General features: G+C 49.3%; 1 protein-coding gene across 1 annotated transcript in view; it reads left to right on the top strand.

The window, feature by feature from the left end:
- The window catches only part of LOC102189848 (epididymis-specific alpha-mannosidase), a 61,578-nt gene that overhangs the window by 28,752 nt on the left and 21,254 nt on the right, over nucleotides 1–11,572 (top strand). The window contains 4 exon segments of the mRNA XM_018049925.1: nucleotides 1,506–1,556; nucleotides 1,559–1,608; nucleotides 7,361–7,549; nucleotides 9,219–9,307. Of these exon segments, the coding sequence (XP_017905414.1) occupies nucleotides 1,506–1,556; nucleotides 1,559–1,608; nucleotides 7,361–7,549; nucleotides 9,219–9,307 (379 nt within the window).

Genomic DNA, 11,572 nt, shown 5'->3' with positions numbered 1-11,572 from the left:
AGAGCAAGGTTCAGGTTCAGAGAGGGCAGGTAACTGGCTGCCACCAGCCAGGTGGGATTCTGGTCAGATATCCTGACTCGAAGCTAACTCTCCAAGGTCTTCAGTAGAAAGTCCCCATTTCTTTACACGGATGCCCCCAAACACAACTATATGTCTCCTCCCCAGAGAGAGGTGTGGCCTGGCTGTGCTGCTGCTGCTAAGTCGCTTCAGTCATGTCCGACTCTGTGCGACCCCAGAGACGGCAGCCACCAGGCTCCTCCGTCCCTGGGATTCTCCAGGCAAGAACACTGGAGTGGGTTGCCATTCCTTCTCCAATGCATGAAAGTGAAAAGTGAAAGTGAAGAGTTGCTTAGTTGCGTCCAACTCCTAGTGACCCCATGGACTGCAGCCTACCAGGCTCCTCCGTCATGGGATTTGCCAGGCTAAGGTAACTCAAAGGCAGAGCCCATAAGAGAGAGTCTTCTCTGCTTTATTTTGCCGAATCCTCAGCACCTGGACGATGCCAAATGTAGTCGTGTTTTTTGAAACAGTACGTGTAGGTGTCATTCAGTATATTTTCAGTGAATGAGCTTCAAATACTGTACCTTCAGAAATCAAATCAAACTACAGTTTTGTCAGTGCATGGTGCCTCACTGCCATAGCCTTTGCCCTTATATGTCCAGGGGACATTCCCGAGCGGTCCTCCTCTCAGCTTCATCTCCCACCTTCCATCCTCCCTTCTTTCATATATATTAAAATTTGTCATCCAATCATGTGACAAACCCAATTTGAAGGACAGTCTACAAAATAACTACCCTGAAATCTTTGAAATTATCAGTCACATGGAGGAAAAAGAAAGGCTCATTGAGTGTTGAATTAAAGTGATATAAGAGAAATGACATTAAAACCAATTTCACAATCCTAAATTGAATCTTTGGCCAGAGGAAGAGACATTAGTGGAGAAAAGTGGCAGAGTTTGTGCACTTAAAGTTCCTTAATTCCATAGTAGCGTTTTTAACACTTAAATTTCTTGATTTTGATAAGTATACAAAAGTTACAATAATCTTGTTTCTTGCCAAACTTATACTGAAGTATTCTAAAGGCTAACTTGTGCTCTTTCAAATGGTTTGAAGAAACAAAATATGTGTGTAAGGATACGGGAGAGTATTCAAGAAGGAAACAGGCAAAATAATGATGAGATAATTCTGGGGAAGTACTTATGGGAGCTCTTGATACAATTCTAGTAAGTGTTCTTTAAGTTTGAAATTATTCCAAAAGCAAAATTTCAAAATAAGACTTATATATATATATATGTGTTTGATGAAGCTGCAGTCATGGGCCAGGGGCTGGTCTAGTACATGGACACAGTGCAGACCAGGACAGACAGGGGCCTGCTTTTGCGAGGATAAATGAGGTGAGGAGTTAGAAGGAAGGACACACGAGACTCTGTAGGCAGGTCCCCCACAACACCCAGGATCAGCTTGGGGGCTGTAACCTGGCTATTTCTCTCTGCCTCCAATGCCAAGGTCATGAGATTGTGGCCCAAAGACTCCTGGAGTTTGTCCTTGGAGGCCAGGTCATCATGATGAGGTCGTGACCCACGTCGATGACCAGATCTTCAGCTCACAGGTTTGATTACCCCTTCCCAGCCCAGGGGTCCCTTGGGTCTCCTGTTAGGCTGGGACTGTTGGTATCTGGAGCCTGGTCTGGCCTCCATGTTCACCTCTCAGCAGGAGACTGTGATCCACAAAAACTGCGATTGGCTGATGCCACACCCTTCCCTGTGCCTTGAGTGCAGGGTTGAGTGTGAATTTTAGCCAGATGGCTAGCATATATCCTGGCTCTCAACCCTCTGAACAGGGGGCAAGTGATATAACCCATTAAGTCTCAACTTCCTCCTCTATAAAAAGGTTTGATAATGAGGTACCTCAAAGCATTGTTATTGAGATTTAAATTGGGTTAATTCAAACAGAGCACATTGAATGTAGTGTGTGGATCTCCAGTGAATGGTCAGTAAAGGTTAAATCCATCTCTGTTATCACCCCACCCACCACATACTCCACCATTATCCACCCCATTACCACCATCGTCACCATCTGCATCACCTCCAACACCCCACCACCTCAATAACAGCACATACTCTACCATCACCACCACCATAATTACTACCACCACGACCACCTCGATTATTACATCTACACCATCACCACACACCACAATTACTAACACGACCACTCCGATCATTAAATCACACACACGCACCACAATCACTAACACCACGACCACCTCGATCATTACATCACACACCACCACCACCACCAAATCACTAACACCACACCACCTCGATCATTACATCACACCACACACCACCACCACCACAATCACTAACACCACCACCACCCGATCATTACATCACACCACCACCACCACCACCCTAATCACTAACACCACCACCACCTCGTATCACTCACACCCCCACCACCTCCAACACCCCCACCACCTCCAATAACAGCACATACTCTACCATCACCACCACCACCATAATCACTAACACCACGACCACTTCAATAATTACATCACACCACCGCCACCACCACCACAATCACTAACACCACGACCACCTCAATCATTACATCACACCACCACCACCACAATCACTAACCACCACGACCACCTCAATCATTACATCACACCACCACCACCACAATCACTAACACCACCACCACCTCGATCATTACATCACACCACCACCACCACCACCATAATCACTAACACCACGACCACCTCGATCATTAACATCACCACACCACCCACCCACCACCCCCCACCACCATAATCACTAACACCACGACCACCTCGATCATTACATCACACCACCACCACCACCACCACAATCACTAACACCACGACCACCTCGATCATTACATCACACCACCACCACCACCACCATAATCACTAACACCACGACCACCTCGATCATTACATCACACCACCACCACCACCACCATAATCACTAACACCACGACCACCTCGATCATTACATCACACCACCACCACCACCACCATAATCACTAACACCACGACCACCTCGATCATTACATCACACCACCACCACCACCACCATAATCACTAACACCACGACCACCTCGATCATTACATCACACCACCACCATAATCACTAACACCACGACCACCTCGATCATTACATCACACCACCACCACCACCACCATAATCACTAACACCACGACCACCTCGATCATTACATCACACCACCACCACCACCACCATAATCACTAACACCACGACCACCTCGATCATTACATCACACCACCACCACCACCACCATAATCACTAACACCACCACCACCTCGATCATTACATCACACCGCCACCACCACCACCACAATCACTAACACCACGACCACCTCGATCATTACATCACACCACCACCACCACCACCATAATCACTAACACCACGACCACCTCGATCATTACATCACACCACCACCACCACCACCATAATCACTAACACCACGACCACCTCAATCATTACATCACACCACCACCACCACAATCACTAACACCACCACCACCTCAATCATTACATCACACCACCACCACCACAATCACTAACACCACCACCACCTCAATCATTACATCACACCGCCACCACCACCACCACAATCACTAACACCACGACCACCTCGATCATTACATCACACCACCACCACCACCACCACAATCACTAACACCACGACCACCTCAATCATTACATCACACCACCACCACCACAATCACTAACACCACGACCACCTCAATCATTACATCACACCCACCACCACCACCAATCACTAACACCACCACCACCTCGATCATTACATCACACCACCACCACCACCACCACAATCACTAACACCACGACCACCTCGATCATTACATCACACCACCACCACCACCACCATAATCACTAACACCACGACCACCTCGATCATTACATCACACCACCACCACCACCACCATAATCACTAACACCACGACCACCTCGATCATTACATCACACCACCACCACCACCACCATAATCACTAACACCACGACCACCTCGATCATTACATCACACCACCACCACCACCCATAATCACTAACACCCACGACCACCTCGATCATTACATCACACCACCACCACCACCACCATAATCACTAACACCACGACCACCTCGATCATTACATCACACCACCACCACCACCACCATAATCACTAACACCACGACCACCTCCGATCATTACATCACACCACCACCACCACCACCATAATCACTAACACCCACCACCACCTCGATCATTACATCACACCACCACCACCACCACCATAATCACTAACACCACCACCACCTCGATCATTACATCACACCACCACCACCACCACCATAATCACTAACACCACCACCACCTCGATCATTACATCACACCACCACCACCACCACCATAATCACTAACACCACCACCACCTCGATCATTACATCTACACCACCACCACCACCACAATTACTAACACCACCACCTCAGTTGTTACATCTACACCATCACCACCACCATTGCTAACACCGCCACCGCAATCATTATGCCCACCATCAACCACCACATCTCCATCAGCAGCAGCAGCAGCTCTGCCACTGTCATCAGGCACACCACCTTGAGGACCACCAGCAGCACCACTGGCATCACATCCACCATCAGCTCAGACACCTCAGCCACCTCACACACCACCACTACTTCATTGCCACCGCCACCATCTCATCAGACACCGCCTGTACAACTACCTAAACCACATCGCTCATGAAGACCTCTAGCACCACCAGTTTCTGCATCATCTTCACCACCGACAAAACCTCTACCACCATCATCACCAGCTCCACTAGCATTATCACGACTGCCACTATAAACAGAACGGCCACCTCCACCGGCACATCACCTCCCCATCCCAACGACCTCTGACGCCATGACCACCAGTGCCACAAACAACAAAAACAACATCTCCAATGTCAACTCTACCACCACCTCCAAAGCCACCACCATTGATGCTAACACCATCATGAGCAGTTCAAAAACTCCATCACCACCTCTACCATCCTCACCCCCAGCACCACCTCCATCATCATTATCTCTGCCATGGCCATTACTACCGCAACCACTGCCTCACCCACCATCACCTCCACCACCATCATCACCTCTATCCCCTCTGTCACCACTATTCTCCATCCCACAGTTTGCACCAAACACCCATTCCTAGCTATGTAATAAATGTTTCTTCACAAGAAATAGCTTCACCCATCCCTAAAGGCAGGGTGACATTACTTTGTCAACAAAGGTCCGTCTAGTCAAGGCTATGGTTTTTCCAGTAGTCATGTATGGATGTGAGAGCTGGACTATAAAGGAAGCTGAGTGCAGAAGAATTTGATGCTTTTGAACTGTCGTGTTGGAGAAGACTCTTGAGAGTCCCTTGGTCTGCAAGGAGATCCAACCAGTCCATGCTAAAGGAAACCAGTCCCGGGTGTTCATTGGAAGGACTGATGTTGAAGCTGAAACTCCAATATTTTGGCCACCTGATGCAAAGAGCTGACTCATTTGAAAAGACCCTGATGTTGGGAAGGATTGAAGGCAGGAGGAGAAGGGGACAACAGAGGATGAGATGGTTAGATGGTATCACTGACTCAATGGACATGAGTTTGGGTAAACTCTGGGAGTTGGTGATGGACAGGGAGGCCTGGTGTGCTGTGGTTCATGGAGTTGCAAAGAGTTGGATGTGACTGAACTGAAAGGCAGGGTGCTAAGGGAGCATCATTGTTCTAAGTTTCATTTTGTGGAACAGACACATAGGCTGAGGCCAAGGGAAGGTCAAAAAGGCAGTGGATGAGCCAGAATTGACTACAGCTCTAGCCCATTTTCACCCCCCTAAGAGTGATCCCAGTTATACCAAGTGTCGAACATCAAGACGGCACTGGATTTTTTTCTGAGAATTTTCTTTACAGTGTCTCTCCTTTCACCCTTTTAATCTGTGGTTCCTTCCTTCTGAGTTTCTACTGACTTATTTCTAGGTGTAAAGAGGAATGTGATGGGAATGTTTAAGTTTTGTTAAATAAACTCATAGTCTGCAAAGTGCAGTCACAGACCTCACCTCCTGGTCTCCACCTCATCCTTCTGCCTCCTGCTGCTCTTAAGCTGCTCCTACAACAGGGCCTCCTGTGCTTTCAATCACAAGCTTTCCTGTTGTCTCCACCCGAACAGCTCATCTCAGACTCAGCTGAGGGGTCTCACGGTCCAGGAACCTCCGTTAAACCCACAGGACCTTATCATCTCCACCCTCCACCTGGAAGCTACAGGTTGTCTGTGGCAGTGACTGGTGTCTGATCCTTCTCTGGGTCCCCAGAGCTCAGTCCAGAATCTGGTCAGACAAGTGCTGCTGAGCTTGGAAGGAGGGGATAGGTGCGGACCCCTTCCCCTCCTTGGGGGTGGCCATGGCGGGGACAGCCCTCACCTCTGGTCTCAGCCCACCATGCCCACTGTCCTGGATGCCCCAGAGATGACCCTACAGGCCAGGCCTAGACCATGGCAACCAGAATCCCAGCACACTTGTGTTCCCATCACCCTGGGGTAGGAAAGGACATGGACCTCTGGACACTGGTTCCTCCCCAGGGGATTTCATGGGGCTCCATTTCCAAGACCAGCCAAGCTCCCTGGAGGATGGACATTGATTTTCCTCTCCCAATAAACTTCATGCTCTAAGTACAAGACATACACTTGGTCCCTTCAGTCCTTGAGGCAGTCCTGGATATGGGGAGTCTTACAAGACTCCACTAGTAGGCATAAAGGTCCAGGCTCAAATGCTACTAAAACTTACCCGAGTCACACTGCCACCAGGTGAGAGTCATGGATCTGACCTGAGCCCGGCCCGGTCAGTGAGGGGCTTCTTAGCCCTTCTCCCTGGAGGCTGGACCAAGTGCTTTTCCATCTCTTCTCTCTGATGGCCTCAGAACAGCCTGGCTCAATATCAGTTCAGTTCAGTTCAGTTGCTTAGTCTTGTCCAACTCTTCACAATCCCGTGGACTGCAGCACGCCAGGCCTCCCTGTCCATCACCAACTCCTGGAGCTTGCTCAAACCCAAGTCCATCAAATCAGTAATGCTGATGTGGCTCAATATAGCAGCTTGTAAATCAGAATTGAGTAAGTGAGTGGTTGGATGATTCTGAGATGGAGCCCTCTGTATTAGTGTCTAGAGCAGCAAGACCGTGCTTGGCCTGGTAGATGGCACTCCAGTCACAGAGAAGGGCAGGGGGCCTTGAGGGAGTTAGGGGCTGAGGGGCCACCCTTCAGTCACTGAGGAGGCTGATCTTTTTGCAGAAGGACACGGATTTCTCTACAAAACATTTGGGATCCGGCCACAGTTCTCCTGGCAGGTGGACTCACTTGGCACTTCTGCCACGACCCCCACCCTGTTTGCCCTGGCGGGCTTCAGTGGCCACATCATCTCCCGGATCGACTATGACTTGAAAGAGGCCATGCAGAAGGACCAGGTGAGCAGTGAGCTGCATCCACTGCTGCCAACCCGCCTCTGCTTCTCCCCCTCTATTCCTTCCTGCATCTCAGAGCCCCTGCTATTCTCCCGAGCATTTGGGATGCTGGCAGCTGCACAGGCCATGGGATGTCCCAGCCCCATCTTTGCCCTGCTGTGCCCTCAGGCATGAGTGGTTCTCTGCCCCCGCAGGTCTAGCTCCTGGCTGAGCTGCAGGCCCAGCTCAGATGCCTGTGGCTCTGAGTCCCCTCCCCCCTTCAGCTGGGCTGGCGCTGCCTTCTTATTTGAGTCTCCAAAGGGACAGGCACAGACCTGCACTCAGTAAACCATGCTAGATGCAGAGAGGAGGTGGTGGGGGGTTCAGGGTACCTGGGACATAATAACTCATTTGATGGGTGGGCAGTGAGCATGAGTGAATGTAACACTCAACAACCACACAGACACTGCCTTTGCCATCTACAAAGTGCCAGGCCTGATGGGAGCCACTGCCCTCTGGGTTTCTTTTAATCCTCACAGCAGCCTATGATGTAGTTTCTCTATTTCCTGGGGCTGTCTGAAGAAAGTATCAGAAACTGGGAACTTCCAGCAACAGAAATGTGTTGTTAACAGGCCTGGAGGTCAGAAGGCTGAGGTCAATCCTGGACAGGGCAGTGCGTCTTCTGAGAGTGTTCAGATGGGTCAGCTCTGGGCGTCTCTCTACTTCTGGGGGCCTCAGGCATCCTTAGCCTACAGACTGCTGACTTCTCCCTATCATGCTCCTTTGCTCATGTTTGGGTCCAACTCCTCCTTTTATGAGGACTCTAGTCATATGGGATCAGGGCCTACCCTTGTTACTCAGTTATCGGTATAGAGAACCAACGTTTGAGGCACTGGGGTTAAGATTTCAATATATATTTTCTAGGATATTATTCACACAGTTACAGATAGGAGTCATATAATTTACTTCATTTCATAAATGGGAAAATTAGGCCAAAATGCAAGGATTCTGTGCAGGATGACTCAGGTAATGAAGTTTTGGAGAGCAGTGGTAGCATGGCCAGCAGGAGTTATCAAAGAGGATTTGGGCTCTCGGTGGGCAAGAGAAATAAACTTTACAATGACCCCACTGAGTGCCGCAGTTAACACTGCACACACTTTCCATAGCAGCTCGATTCTCCTGCAGGTAAGTCTGTGAGCTGGGTGTGATTCCCAGAGATTCATGTTCAGAGACCAAATCACATAGGAGTTGGTGAACTGTGTATGAATCGGAGGGAGTACTCACAAAAACAGGATTTTATCCTTGCTTTGTAGCTCTGAGCTCTTTCTAGACATCTGATCTTGAAAAATGAACTGCACCCTCAGTGGAGAGGTGATGAGCCCCCCGTGTCTGGGGGTATTCAAGCAGAGTTAGTGAGAAAATGACTGGCAGGTTCTGACAGCATGTCCTGCCCTGAGGAGGGGTGGGATGAACATGCAGGCAGGGGCCTTCTGAAGGGCAAATTCCTCCACCCCCCGTGGCTTTGGGAGGTCAGGAGGAATCTTGAGGAGGAGGCAGTGGAGGGAGACATTGGCCATGAGCCACTGAGAGAGGAGTGGGGTGCAGGCAGCCATGAGACTCAGGCGGGCTCTGGGGAGGGGAGCCCGGCAGCCCTGTTGCCCCTGAGCCCTCACTGTTCCCTCTGGATTTGCAGGAGATGCAGTTCGTGTGGAGAGGATCCAGGTCCCTGCTGGCGCAGCAGGAAATCTTCACGCATGTCCTGGATGAGAACGGCTACTGCTCGTGAGCTCTTGCCTTGGGCCAGACCCTCTTCCCTGCCCTCTCCCTGAAGCACGTCAGCCCTGACCCTCACAGCCAGCCCTGAGGGGACTCACCAAGCACCCATCTTACAGAAAGAACAACTGAGGTCTAGACACCCAGCCAAGGTCTCATGGCAGCAGCCGCGGGGCAGCAACACTGGGCTCAGGAGGCGGCTCCAAGGTTCCAAGTCATGGGAACAGCCCTCTTGTGGGCTGTCTGGTTGGAAGACCTGGGTTCAGTCCCCTTCTGTCCCTTTGAGCCTGTGAGGCCACAGGCAGGGGAGTGAGCCCCTCTTTGAAGAGGGGAGATTGTCTGCAGGATGAAGGGGCAGCTGGGAGAAGAGGGTGGGTAGGCGCTCACTACCAGTGATGTCAGCCTCCATTCTGTGCCTAGCATTGTTTCTTGGTGTTTTCCGTCAACTATTGTCTTTTAATTATCATCACAATCTTTAGTATACCTTAACCCCACTCCACTACTCTTGCCTGGAAAATCCCATGGATGGAGGAGCCTGGTGGGCTGCAGTCCGTGGGGTCGCTAAGAGTCGGACACGACTAAGCGACTTCACTTTCACTTTTCACTTTCATGCATTGGAGAAGGAAATGGCAACCCACTCCAGTGTTCTTGCCTGAAGAATCCCAGGGACGGGGGAGCCTGGTGGGCTGCCATCTATGGGGTCGCACAGAGTTGGACATGACTGAAGTGACTTAGCAGCAGCAGCAGCAGTGATCAGCAAACTGAGATTCGCAGAGATTCAGAGTGGTCATTCCTGGAGCCTGGTTGAGATGTCACCTCTATGCTGCCTGGCATGAGTGGCAAAGAGGCAAGTGGCCCCCTTGCTGTGGGCTATCCAGACCCCAGAAGGTCACTTTTGGTGCCACCCAAACCATATTAGTGCCTGTGGATGCCAGCATGTTGACCTGTCTTTATACAGAATTTTGAGATTCTGCTCATCGAGAAGGTTTCAGATTCGTTTTTACTTTAAAAATATCGTTCACTTCAGTTCAGTTGCTCAGTCGTGTCCAACTTTTTGCGACCCCATGAATCGCAGCACGCCAGGCCTCCCTGTCCATCACCAACTCCTGGAGTTCACTCAAACTCATGTCCATCAAGTCGGTGATGCCATCCAGCCATCTCATTCTCTGTTGGCCCCTTCTCCTCCTGCCCCCAATCCCTCCCAGCATCACAGTCTTTTCTAATGAGTCAACTCTTCTCATGAGGTGGCCAAAATACTGGAGTTTCAGCTTTAGCATCATTCCTTCCAAAGAAATCCCAGGGTTGATCTCCTTCAGAATGGATTGGTTGGATCTCCTTGCAGTCCAAGGGACTCTCAAGAGTCTTCTCCAACACCACACTTCAAAAGCATCAATTCTTCAGCGTTCAGCTTTCTTCACAGTCCAATTCTCACATCCATACATGACCACTGGAAAAACCATAGCCTTGACTAGACAGAGCTTTGTGGGCAAAGTAATGTCTCTGCTTTTGAATATGCTATCTAGGTTGGTCATAACTTTCCTTCCAAGAAGTAAGCGTCTTTTAATTTCATGGCTGCAGTCACCATCTGCAGTGATTTGGGAGCCAAAAAATAAAGTCTGACACTGTTTCCACTGTTTCCCCATCTATTTCCCATGAAGTGATGGGACCAGATGCCATGATCTTCGTTTTCTAAATGTTGAGCTTTAAGCCAACTTTTACTCTCCTTTTTCACTTTTATCAAGAAGCTTTTTAGTTCCTCTTCACTTTCTGCCATAAGGGTGGTGTCATCTGCATATCTGAGGTTATTGATATTTCTCTTGGCAATCTTGATTCCAGCTTGTGCTTCTTCCAGCCCAGCGTTTCTCATGATGTACTCTGCATAGAAGTTAAATAAGCAGGGTGAGAATATACAGCCTTGATGCACTCCTTTTCCTATTTGGAACCAGTCTGTTGTTCCATGTTCAGTTCTAACTGTTGCTTCCTGACCTGCATACAGATTTCTCAAGAGGCAGGTCAGGTGGTCTGGTATTCCCATCTCTTTCAGAATTTTTCACAGTTTATTGTGATCCACACAGTCAAAGGCTTTGGCATAGCCAATAAAGCAGAAATAGATGTTTTTCTGGAACTCTCTTGCTTTTTCAATGATCCAGTGGATGTTGGCAATTTGATTTCTGGTTCCTCTGCCTTTTCTAAAACCAGCTTGAATGTCAGGAAATTCACGGTTCACGTATTGCTGAAGCCTGGCTTAGATAATTTTGAGCATTGCTTTACTAG

This window comes from Capra hircus, chromosome 6 (assembly GCF_001704415.2).
Source record: "Capra hircus breed San Clemente chromosome 6, ASM170441v1, whole genome shotgun sequence".
Classification (NCBI taxonomy): domain Eukaryota; kingdom Metazoa; phylum Chordata; class Mammalia; order Artiodactyla; family Bovidae; genus Capra; species Capra hircus.
Note: the sequence above shows the minus strand (reverse complement) of the source record. Positions and strands in the feature narration are given on the sequence as shown.